At 38.4% G+C, this 13860-nt stretch overlaps 1 protein-coding gene across 1 annotated transcript in view; it reads right to left on the bottom strand.

The window, feature by feature from the left end:
• LOC126974562 (mothers against decapentaplegic homolog 6) overlaps positions 1 to 13445 on the bottom strand; it is a 51417-nt gene extending 37972 nt beyond the window's left edge. Inside the window, exon 1 of the mRNA XM_050822097.1 lies at positions 13166 to 13445. Coding sequence (XP_050678054.1) covers positions 13166 to 13445 — 280 coding nt within the window. The remainder of the gene's footprint in view (positions 1 to 13165) is intronic.
• Positions 13446 to 13860: the final 415 nt, after the last annotated feature.

The following is a 13860-nucleotide window of genomic DNA, read 5'->3' as shown; positions in this document are numbered from 1 at the left end:
TATATATATAGCAACAAACCTAACAACCCTTTACATACACCGACCACCTGCAAAACTATCATTAAGCCCGGTTAGACCGGTCGCCATTTTATCAATATATAAAATTATTCATTAGCATTTATCGAATTAGTGTCAAGTGTGAATATATTACTATGACATTACAAAGACGTCAATATGTATATTATGATATCCTACCCAATAATAATAATAATTGTCAGACACAAGACCCCCGCACGTCTCGATAACTTTAAAATTATATTATTCCGAATGTTAATGACGTCTTTTTATCCAACACGTGTAAGTCGATATGTTTCTACGTAAATAATATTTGATGTTTTATAGACACTACCTAGTAAAAATTGTGGGTTCTTCATGAACTGGTGACCTTATAGCTGGAAAGAAAGTAGTAATTTAGTATAAATCGGAAGCAACGCTTAAATATTACGGTGTATTTCAGTAAGTTAACTGCAGAAGTGTCCACAACTTTCAACTATACCAATCAATATAAATTTCATCAGTAAGTCTTTTTTTAATTAAATTGCTTTTTTTTCAATAAAATATGTGGCGAATATTTTCAATGAAGCATTCCGTTCCGTTCTGTCAGCGCGTATTATTTTACGTGTATTAAAAGATAGGTTATAATTAGGATGATTTGAGTTAATGTATCTGAAAGCTATTGAAACAAGCTATAAGACTATGCAAAATAAACCGTCTTATAAACATAATAAGGGTCAAAACTTGGTGAGAGAATAGTGTGCCGTACGGCACTCTTGATTTTTGGTGTACCTGAAAAGTCGAATGCCCTGGGGCACTGCTGATTTTGGAAGGCTTACGAGATTGTTAATTTATTCGTATTGGCGTTATTTTCACACCATTTCTGAGTCGTTCAAGATCCTGGGGCTTTGTAAGCGTACGTCGCAATGTAATATAGAGTAAAAACAAATCTGGCCATAAATATTGTTACAGCTTAAAATATTCACTGCCAGTGGGCAGGGCACATAGCTCGACGGACAGATGGCCGTTGGGGCAGTAAAGTCCTCGAATGGTGACCACGTACCGGAAGACGTAGTGTTGGTAGAACCCCACAAGATGGACCGAAGATCTAGTCAAGATCGCCGGAACACGTTGGATGAGGGCAGCTCAGGACTGATTGTCGTGATCTTTCGGGGTGGCTTTTGTCCAGCAGTGGACGTCTTCCGGCTGCTGATGAAATATTCTAATTGATTTTTTTTTATGGAAAAAGTCGGAAAACGAGTGTACGGGTCACCAGGTGTTAATTTATCACCGCCGCCCACATTTTACTTGAAGGAACCCATGTCGTTTCGTCCTTGAAACACCGCACAAGGAATCCATCTATAGTTCATCTATAGTTCGGTTGTATGTAAAAGAAAGCTCCTTGAAAACCGTTATGTTGAGGAACGCCAGATGTCCAGGTGGTGGGTATCCTAATTTGTGTCTAAATGGAGTTGAGATCATTTAATCTAACAGCAACCCTGTATGAAACGGGCCCAGCATTTCATTGTGTTTGAGAGGAAGTTGCTATTCCAGTTGAAGACACAACTGATTGCAGTTCCAGGACCTAATTGACTGTAGTTACCTACAGGAAATAATTATGAAGCATAATAGAGACATAAAAAGTAAGTAAATAATAGATAATTATACTTAACAACGACGCATGGTTACCTGAACTTAAGGTGAAGGGTAAACAGAAAACGCATGTTTTTGAACAAGGTGTTTTTAGACAAGTTTTATGGTGAAAATATAGGATTTGGAGCTATGAACACCACTTCATCCTGTTACACATACCCATAAGTCTTACTTGTAGGTTACTAATGCTTATTGTTGGTTAAAGTTATCAATCCAGAGCTATTATGAACTACCAGTTTTCTTTGCAGTTAAACAAGTTTTTTCTCGGCATCATGCATTTGTTTAGTATACTACTATCATAAAAGTTGTTCTTATAGATTTTACTTTTTTATGTAGGTACATTTATTTAGATTAGTAAGCAATAACGAGGATTGTAAGCTATTAAGCAGATTGCGCCTGTTAAAATGCTACATTTTCGACCCAAGAAATTTGAAAATATTGGCTTTACTACATAGGAGCCGTGAACTCAAATTGCTCAAGGTCGCCGGCATTTAGTGTCGCCTTAATGAAGCTGAATTTAATAATTCAGACAATAAAATAAATATTTATTTGATTGTATTTAATTTTAGCCCGTACAAAATAATTAATTAAATATCCGTTTTCATTTTCTAAATCAAATATGTTTGAGGGAGTGGTTGTGAACTCGACTGTCAAAATGAAAATATGTTTTATTTTGGCTTTGCCAAACCACAGCTGAGCTATTTGTGATGAAATGGACTGTATCATCGGACGAAATCTTCTAACGTTGCCAATGCATTCAACAGTGATTTGACATGAGTTATATATTATAGAGTATGCCTACATGATATAGAATACAATACTCTGTTTTAGAGTACGGTTGGCAACCCTAATACCTACCTATCTGTAAAATCCCACACTAATAATCAGAAATATACTCTCTGATTCCTATCTAATTAAGCTTCTCCGCAGTTATAAAACCGCTATAAGTTACAATGTTGGTTATAATTGCAAATAGAGCGGGTTCCGGTCAGTCAGCAGGTAGGTAGTGGGGTTAGGGTTGTCAACCGTAGATACTCTAAAAAAGAGTATTGTATTCTATATCATAGGCGTACACTATAATATATAACATTAATAGAAAACAAAATAATATGAACGATGCGGGACTCGAACCCGCGACGTCTCGCGTTCCGTGCGAGCGCTCTTTCCAACTGAGCCGTTCGAGTGGCGTATCGTTTATAGAATCTTGTATGCTTTTTCAACTCTCAGGTTGTGGCTTCATCTACAGGATCTATTTTACAGTTGATAACCTGCTCAACCCTAATCTTTGCATATTTGGAAATTGACTTGAGACGTCGCTCTTGTTCGTCGAAGTGTTTTGAGGTTACGTTAATTTTTTTAAAATATAAAATAAAATACATATTTTTTTTTTTTTTGGAAGTCCATACTCTTTATTTACCTCCTTTGCAAAAATAATGGTGGGAGAGTTGCTTGCGCCGCTTCTTCTCTCTCAGAGCGCCATTTGTTTCCGAAGCGGTAGTAGTGTCTAGAATATTAGAAATGACATCAAATCGAATTCTAAAGGAACCAATTTTGAGTAAATAAATGCCTTTTATGCCTTTTGAAATCAGTTATACTCTATTTCTTATAATAAAAATTGGCAACCCTAGTAGTGGTACGGTCTATATAAAATAGCTGACCTTATAAGGAGATAGCTATGTGGCACTGTCAACAATTATTTCTCAGAAATATAGAATCTTTCCACTTCGGTTTAACCCTAACTTTGTGACTTTATATAGATCCTGGGTTTTGATCCCAAACCCAGTGGATTTGGGAAATAGCTTGTGGGATATGTTGGTGTTCCTGGCTCTGGCCTAGTGATTGGGATAGGTAAAAAAATTACTTGACTATTCATCTAAATGCATTAAGTAATAAAATTACAAAAATGATTTTTAAAGAAGAAGAAAGAGTTTATGGAGGGTAGAGGCAAGGAGAACCATCTCATAAGGTAAAAAATTTGAAAAAGTGTCCAGCATAAGTAAATAAAAGTTCAAAAAGCTTCCACAATGGCGCTGGTGTAAGCACAGGGTATGAAGTATGGTGAATGCCGTGCATTCACTAGTAAAAAAAGAATGACTGCGCGCCGTGACATAAGCAAGTGCTACCTACCTTTATGCTAGTGTGTGTGCGATTACGGGGTATACCAGTTACATAATTTTTTCTCCCTTAAATAATCATATATCCACAAATACTTTATTTTTACACTTTTTCACAACGCACGACGGCATTTTTAAAATATTTTATTGCGACGCAAACTGATCTGTCCGAGACCATGAAAAATCTCATAAAGGCGGCCGATCGCCTTGTATTAGTGTAAGTGTATGCGTGGGGCTATGTACCTACACGTTTACCGGCTTGTTTTGTTGCCTCACTTATATGTAAGGTCCTTATAGTAGTCCTTCTTTTTTTAGTCGTCCGTGGGTAAATGTAGCAAATGTAAACGAATTAAAGTATGCCAAGTTAAAAAAAAAAATATTATTGTCGACTGAAGTAGTTAAATAGTGATAATTTCAAAAACTTACTTTGTTCAAAAAAATGTAGTTTATATTAAACATTAAAGAATTATTGTAGTAAAACGTGCACCTATATTGATTAATATTATTTTAAATTTGGCGCTTTTTTTATACGCTTTATATTAGCTTCACTTGTATGCTTGTAACTGACTCCTTTAGATGCGATTTTGACCCACTTTAAACAGCAAGATTTCATTCAAACTTTGTAGATTTATCGAGGACCGATGACAATACACTAATTCAATTTGCAAACTAAGATTTTTGTCAATTTATATAATTTTTATCTATAGTCGATAAGGCAGAAATTGATGTTAAAGTATTTTCAATTTAAATATATTAAAATTTATTTTCCATTTTTCAGTTGAATTATATATAAAGCGTGCTTTTTAGTTTTTTTAAACCATTATTTTTTAATATTCACTCTGATGCGACTGTAGCGCCACCCTAATTTTAGGCGAAGAGTAAGCAGAAAACACGCAAACATGGTGTTTTTAGACAAGTTTTGTGGTGAAAGTATAGCATTTCGAGCTATGAACACTACTTAATCCTGTTACACATATCCTTAAGTCTTATTTGTAGGTTGCTAATGCTTGCTGTTGGTTATAGTTAACATTGCCGAGCCTTTTTGAACTACCACTTTTCTTTGAAGTCAAACAAGTTTTTTGGCATGGCGTGACGCTTTTTTTTGGTACTTCTCTCAGAAAAGTTATTCTTATAGCTTGTACGTTTTTGTGTAGGTTCATTTATTCAGATTAGTAGTAGTGAATAACGAGGACTGTGAGCATATAAACTGTTTTCCACGCAAGAATTTTGAAAATATTGGCTTTGTTACATAGATGGCGGGCCGGCAGCCGTGAACTCATATCGCTCAAGGTCGCTGGCATTTAGTGTCGCCTTAATACATTTTGACGGACACTTTTTCATAAACACAGATGATTCTCCTTACCTCTACGATCCATAAAACAGTTACATTTTCACCAATAACATTGTAGGACAGTAATTGATGGACTGTCAGTGTTTTATAAAATGATAACAGTTATTTAGGAAATGTATATTCAAGCGAATTTCGACCCTACTTGTTTATGTTTTGAACAATAATTATTATATGTTCCCGTACAGTATAAATTACTGCATAGTTACAAAACCTTAACTAGGTAGTTAATATTAGTATTTAAGTACTTTTTCATATGTAGTTAGTTTAATTAATAAGGTTTTGTGTTTTAATATTAATTTATCTTGGTTTATTAATAATAATTAATTCTTATATTTTGTTATAACGGAAGAAAAGAGAAATAAAAATGAATTATTGGTTTTGCTCGATACAAATAATAATAAGACATAATATATACTCTGTAACAAAAACTCTAAAAGCGTATTGCACTACGTCCGTTCCGAATCCGATCCGTACCCATGAAAATACGGTCCGAAGTAGTCGTAGAACTATTTCTATTGTAGTTTACGCACTAGATCCGGCTTCCGTCATCCGATTTCTTTCCTTCAACCGTAGAAATAGTTCTACGACTAGACCGATACGTATTTTCACGGTTACGGATCGGATTCGGATCGGACGTAGTGCGAAAGCACTCTTAATGCTATGGAAATATCATGGGCGTGCATTGGATGGATCTAACTAGTCGTAGTTGGGCTTTGGAATATGCAAAGATTGCTTACCGTGGTAGGCATCTAGTTAGATACTAGATTAGATGCGTAAGGAAAAATTTTATGAGTGCGTGTTTAATAGATGTTTGGTTATAAAATAACGGAACCAAATTAAACTAAATCAACTTTAACAATAGTGCAATATTTATTTAGGTTTATAAAGAGGTTGGCACTGCCTTATTGCCTATATGCTATGCACGCCCCTGGGAAATATACATATATCATTTTTAGCACATTACGTACCTATTGGTAGTTTAAAAATATATGATAATACATACCAATATACTGTCGGTACCGGCTGTCCGTACCGGCCGCGACTCGCCGACAGGTGTCGCGACCACTGAGATCACCGCACACGCATCCGCCTTCACTAGGCGCCGTCTGTCCCCGCCATTGTTCGCTCCAATCATTCACGAATTGACAAAGCGAGGCCAAAAAACACGACAATAAACCTACAAAAAGACTCTTAAGCGCGTACCTACCTGCGCGCGCGCAGCCGTCGCGTCACCCCTCCCCCCTCCCTTCCCCCCGGGCGTGCCCCGAACATGGCGCGACACCGTCGGCCCGCGGCGCCGGCGCCAGTCGCCCGACAAGCAATTATGGCTAAATAAATATCGACCACGCCGACAAACCGACAAACCGGCCGCCGCCAGCTGATGTACACCCGCGACCCGACAGTCGACATCGAGCCCACAAGCTACGGTCTCCCGTAAAGCATGTATGCTAGGTACGGTCAGGGGCGTGCATATTATATAGGCAATTAGGCAGTGTCTATCTCGTTATAATAATAATAATAATATTGACACACTTTTTACACAAATTATCTTGCCCCAATTTAGGCATATATCGCCTGTGCTATGGATTACAAGACAATGATATATTTAATACAATATACTTACTTAAACATACATAAACTCATATAAATATACATAAATACATTTAAACATCCATGACTCGGAAACAAACATCTATATTCATCATATCCGGGACCCCTAGCTTAGTAGGTAGGATCGCTAACCACTCGGCTATACAGGTCGTCGTTATGAACCCGATTAATTAAAATGTCAAAGTTAATTTAGTTAAATTTGGATCATATATTCATATTCATTTTTTTGCTATTATATCCGTTATTTTATAACTAAACTCCTATTGAATTTATGAGTGGGGGACTTATAAATTAAACCTACCTTCCTTACCTTAAATACCTACGGTAAGTAATGTCTAGGCCCAATAACGACTAATTAGATCTACAGTGCCCACCTTGCTAGTATACTAATGCACGCCCCCCTGGGTATGGTATAACCAGAGGATCTATACTACGTAATAATAGGCTAAGGCGGGTCTGTTTGAGTAAAAATTGAAATTTAGTTTAGTATGAAACGTGCACTCTTTTGACATTAATTTGAAATAGTAATAATTACAGTATGGCCACAAAGTAATAGCAAAAGTGGTAATCCGGCTAAGTTTGAAAGCGAACAGTTGCTTAAAACGTAGTTGGATTTCGGCTATCTCCGTTTTTTTCCAAGATTATAAGCTGTCATCTGTCAATGACTGCACGTTTCATACAATCGAGTGAATCGTTTTTTTCCTAAGAGAGTTTCGCTACGCTGAGTACAATCAACAATTATTGTTACAGCCACTGCGAATAATTTCACAATCATCACGCCATTATTTTCGTTTTTTTTTTATTTAATTCGTATCGACGGCCAATAATAATGAAAGAAGAGCTAATAATGTTATACACACGGCACTTAAACCCTAAACACATGGTCGGATTTGGTACGGTGCGGACGGTAATAATATTATGTGCTAATAATTTTGTGCGATGGACAATAATGCGACAATATGGTCCACTACTACAAATAAGTACTTGTTATAAGGTTAAAAATAACTTAAACATTCTCGAAATAATAGTATGTAAGTACATACCTATGTTTTACTATGTTAAGATTTTTCAAATATGATAAGAAATTATAATATAAATGATTCAGTTCCTTTGTAATAATTGTGATGTTGTAAAATTTTATATTTTATCTTTTTATCTTTCTAGCAGGATTCTATTTTAAGAAGTAATATCTTGTAGTCTTTACGAAGTAATTTCTCTGGAGACTAGTCAGAATTCTTAAGGCGCCCCCAATAGGTATCATTAACGCAAAATTCACCCGTCAATGGGATGTCATGTTTCTACTTTCATGGTCCGTATTCCAGAAGGTTCTTTTATATTTCACTATTAAGAGGCCAAATACAGACCATGTATCAGAAACTTGTGGACTGCCTAGCTGCTAACATAAGTAGGGTTGCCAACCGTACTGTATGTATGGCATATTGCTTACTCTGTACATTGGCTAGATCTATGTCAGCTGGATATAACAATCGTGTACTGAATACAATGGAGAGACCAGTTTATTTCCAACTCCACTGCTGTTCAGTCGTGATCAGTTCAGACTCATGTTCTAATGCAATCATTAGAAATTTTATCAATTAAAGTGTTTTTCATAAATAAAGTATTTTTTTATAAGCTAAACTCAGTACCCTAAAATAGAGTGTTGTACTCTATAATATATAAAACTAATAGAGTATACTAAAATACTCTTTTTTACTAAATTCTTTTACCTAACCTTTTAAAAAAATATAAAATAAATGATAATCCTTTTTCATTCCTCCTTTGAAATCAGATATACTCTATTTATTATAATGAAAGTTGGTAACCCTAGCCCCAAGTCCCGTTAAGAATATTGGAAGATTCACAAATATCTCAGTAGTTTGATTCGCCTGTGTAAAAAGTTGGTTTTAAGTTGTCCATGTGTGAACCGCGGTAATATGTTGATGATTACAATTAGCATAGACCATAGAGCGAGAATGACTTTCGGCGAGGACGGCCATGACGGCGACCGCGACATTGTGTCGCCGAATCTGTGATAAGATAACGCTGCCAACATCTAGCTAGGTGCGTGTGGCACGGTTACGAAATAGAACTACCGGAACATCTCCTCCTCCGAGTCTATCAGGCTAGTACATTTTTTTTAAGAAAATAAGGGACGAGACGAGCAGGCCGTTGAGCTGATGGTAATTGATACGTCCTGCCCATGCAATACAGTGCCGCTCAGGATTATTTTTAAACTCTAAAATTCTGAGCGGCACTACAATTGCGCTCGTCACCTTGAGACAAGTGAAGGAGTAATGTGTAACACATTACTCCTTCACGGCACATAAAGGCGCCGTTGTGCTTCCCATAATCTAGCCGGTTGCCTGTGCAAAGGAGGCTCCCACTGGTAGAGGCATACAAGGCAAGTGACAATAAAACGAACCATTGATATATAATTATAAATTTTAAAATTATTCTTCCTTGTTACATACATACATGTATAACTCCCATAGTTTCATCCCAAACATGATGATAATAACCACACGATAAAATGCAGAACCGTTGAAGCCCCAACTTAATCCACTTATCTAAGATGAATTATATACCTGGATGTGACAAGCAATTAATAATGTCTCTAACGTCATAATAACAACTGCTATAACTATCAATAATAAAACGAACGAAAAAAAAATTTTATTACTTTGGCACTTGTCAGTCTCTTTTTTATTTGTTGGTCGCTAGAGAACTTTGCAAATTATACGTAGGTTATTTATTTGTATATTTTGGGTGATTGACAGTACCTAGTTTCATATAATTCATCTTAAGGCGACACTAAATGCTAGCGACCTTGAACTATGTAACGAAGCCCATAAGTTCAAAATTCTTGCGTGGAAAACGTAATATATTTACAGGCGCCAACAGTTTATATCTCATTATTGATTACTAATCTTAATAAATGTACCTACACAAAAAAAGTACAAGCTATAAGAATAATTTTTCTGAGAGTGTACTAAACGAATGCGTCATGCCGAGAAAAAACTTGTTTAACTCCAAAGAAAAGTGGTAGATCTAAATAGCTCTGGAGCCATAACTATAACCAACAGCAAACATTAGCAACCTACAAATAAAACTGAAGGGTACGTGTAACACGATAAAGTAGTGTTCATAGATCCAAATGCTATATTTTCGCCACAACACTAATTGTCTAAAAACACCCTAAGAAATATGTTGAAATGTACATTAAGTTTAGAAACCGTACTGAGCTGAATTCATTAAATCATACGTAAGTACGATATTTTGTTAAAATATATATTCCTTTGTATAAAGATTGATATAATGTGAGTAGCTTGTTAATACGTAGGTAATTAAGTATTCGACAACATTAGAAATAATTTGATACCTGATTGTAACCTGTGACATTACTGAGCTACTGAGAAATCACATCGAATACCTATATGTCTCAAGATAACGAGCGCAATATAAAAAAGATAGGATCTTCAGGAAATAATTCAAATCGTAATGGAAAATAACAATAGTAACCTAAACGAGGAACACAATAATAATTAACTTAACATCATGTTTACGACAATACAGATTGTAAAATTAAAAAGGCAACTTCATTTGAAATAAAATACGAAACGCGATTGTAAGCCTTGTAAAGATTTGATGATTGTTTATCGCCCACGCTAATTGTCAAATATTTTTATAACATGAATCCAAAATATGTCGGCGTTGATTGTTGAGTCGAGTCATCGAAAAGCCCGATCGGCGCGACTGAGTACCGACTCGCGAAAGTTAACAAAAACAGTCTTGGCGCGACGCGTGTGACGTCATGTAATGGTGACCGCAAGGCGCGCGATGGCCCAATGTCGCGACTGGCGGCGGCAAAAAATTGCAGGTGGGCCTCGACTTTTGATAGCATTAATTAAGTAGATAGCTATGTACTAATATTATCAATAGTGCCATTTTATTGAGCTGATCAGTGGTGAACGTACGCTTTTTGGAGGCGGTTTACGAGAATGTAAATAACATAATGTGGAGTGACCTGACTTTGTGATTTTAAATGGAATGTCATTTGTTTTTATTCGGAACTCTATGCTTGAAGATCCCAAAGTCGTATCGGTTCGGGCTGAAACTGCAGCCGGTAATTAATTCCACAAAGTGGCTGTGCGAGGCAAGAAATTTCTTGTAAAACGCGCGGTTGTGGAATGCCAGACTTCAACGTGATGCGATTGATGTAAAGTCTGTTGGTGGTATCAATCCGAACAGCTCTTCTGAGCACTCCCCGTGATAAATGTGGCAGATAATGCAGAACCACGCAACAGCAAAGAATCAATAAGTAAATACATCCACGCCCTTCTAATTTGAACAAAATAATATAAAGTTATGCTCTCCTGCTAATAATAGGTCGGTGGCAAGACCCTGACAACACTGCACACCGTGATAGTTCCGCTGGTAAAATTGCTTGTTAGTACTATTACCTATAATATATTCTTCGCTAACATCTATAACAGCGGCGCAGTAGTGGAGAGGACTTTGTGCGTTACTTGATCTGTGGTTACGTTCGTTGTAATTTTTATAAAAAAAATCTTATTAGATTGCTTGATTATAAGTTGATATTTTTTCTGTAGGATAACTTTGGACGTGTCGAAAAGGTTCCAATCGTAAACTATTGTAATAGCCGAAATACATGATCGGATTTGGTACGGCCGAACCAAATCCAACAATCTGTTTAGGCTATAACCATGATAAAATAGTAGTATCTGTATATTGTACACAGAGATTTGTAAGAAGAGACTAGAGACAAAACGAAAGCTGTTCTCAAGAAGATGACGCTTTATTTAAATGAATTAAATACACAGACATTGTCTTCAATTATAATTTGTCTAGACGGTAAAAACAACTACTAATTAAATATCCGTATATAGGTAGGTAATTAGGAAATAAAATTAAGGAAGATAAATGATCGGCAAAGGTCAGCGGCGCGACAGCCGACATATTGTGAGGAAACCGACTAAGGAGTTTAAATAATTACACGTACCTATAACAGTGGAGTAAAGGCGCGGGCGTCAGCGCCATAATACTTGGCGAATTAAAAAATAACGGGCTGCGCGCGCAACTTCGCGACTCGGTTGCGGCATGGCGGCGCCAGCGTCGTGACCTTGTCTACTTATCGCGAGCGAATGGCCCTCGGAGTGCGGACGCAAGATTATAGTGTTTGTCTTTGTTACAATCGTATTAACTATTGTACTGGCGTCTGCGAGGCGCGACCGAGTGAGTAGCGACAACACGCACGAAACTTGTTACCTACACTAGTCACTTACATTAACATACGCCTCACACGTTCAACACAAATGGAATCACCCACGCCCAACAACACGTAGACCAAACTATCAGTAAAGAAATTCTCAAGTGACCTTTCGGTTATAGCAAAGATTTAACTCAATCTAAGACGCCGGCTGATGTCAGAACCTATAAATAGGCAGGCGCGATGTTTACAATTCACTAGCGAGGGATGCTTGTTGCTATAGGTACGAACGAGTTTATTTTATTAATTATTATTGATGAGATCGGGGAGCGGTGTTGGCGATTGGTGCCAGAGTAACTACAGGCGCGAGATTGAGGAAAACGGTGCTGATAACTGATAATAAAGCCATGATAAGTGATAGCAAGTGCAGTTGCGCGGATATAATACTACGCGGGCATTGATCCGAGAGTAAAATAACACCAAAAGGACAGCATGTTGATTGAAAAAAATTGCATATATTAAATAAATCAGTGTCCACTCTAATGTATCTACAAATACGAGCGCAAATGCAAAGGTATTTATAATGGCGCGAAGTGCCGAGCGATCTTTAACTTTCTAAACTCATCCTTAGTGCAGTGACGCTACAGTCTCTAGCTAGAGCTTCACAAACATGCAGTATGGAATCATATAAAGATAAGTTTCTTCTGCCAAGTTCCAGGATCGCACCTCATACATTGTTACATAGGTGGCTAGCGTTCAAGCAGGGTTTACTGCGATTCTCAAGAAACATTTATTCACACCACGACATGCACAAAAATGTTCAACACTCTTGTAATTGTATTGATGTTGCGAGATCTTGGACGACGCGACGGTTCTAATTAGCCACCAAAGGATAATCATGGTCATCACTTCTCCCCTTTCAAAACAATCGTGGCCACTTTGAAGATCCAAAGTATATATTTTAAGGATTACACACCTACATATATCTGCAATTAATATGTAATAGTATATCTGTGACAAGATGCATTCTCCTAGTAACGTAGACCGATGCAATGAGCTCCTTTGACAAAACAATATACTGAGGTTGTCCTGCTCGGTCAGTAGACCATCACTGTGTATAGGATAGTTATGAAATCCAACGTCTGTCGTGTTCTATAAAGAGAATGGTAGCCGGTGTAATGTTGCGCGCGTGAGAGTTGGTTGTGCAGCACGTACCAGGTTCGCAGAGCCGGCTGAAGTGGTAGGGGTTGCAGCAGAGCTGGTCCGTGCAGTGCGGCATGGGGCGCAGCTGGGCGGCGTGGCGCACGTCGGGGAAGCGGCAGGCGCGGGCCACGGCGAGCCGCAGCGGCTGTGGCGGCGCAGCGGGCGCGGGCACGCAGGCGGCTGCGCGCGGGCCCGCGTCCACAGCTCGCAGCAGCCGCCGCAGCACGGCGTCGGGCACGGCGGGCGCGCCGGCCGCCTGCAGCCGCCGCCGCAGCGCGCGTCTCCGGAACATCACATGTCACGAGCACGCGGCGACCGGCCGCCAGCGCGGGCGCCGCCAGCCGCAGCGCGCGCCCGACATCGTCGCGAGCACTCACGGTCAACAAACAGAAACAGTACACACGCACCGACTACTGACACGACTCACGAGCACGCCGTACGCACAAGTTCACAACCGTTCTCGCTCGCCTCTCACTACACACTACCGGACGTCGTGTGCTGCCGACTCACGAGTCACGACTGCCGAGTGCCGAGTGCCGGCTGATGGCGACCGCTCACACAACTCAAGTCTCGACACACTGACGCACGCGCGCTGAGCGACGTACCAATGTCTGACATCTCCCTAATTCCATTTAAAAATTACTTTAATCTACACCCACGCTTTAGATCCTCTAAAAAGCTAACTGTGTCAGAATCTTTTATAGAGG

Source organism: Leptidea sinapis, chromosome 32 (genome assembly GCF_905404315.1).
Source record: "Leptidea sinapis chromosome 32, ilLepSina1.1, whole genome shotgun sequence".
NCBI classification, from domain to species: Eukaryota; Metazoa; Arthropoda; class Insecta; order Lepidoptera; family Pieridae; genus Leptidea; species Leptidea sinapis.
Note: the sequence above shows the minus strand (reverse complement) of the source record. Positions and strands in the feature narration are given on the sequence as shown.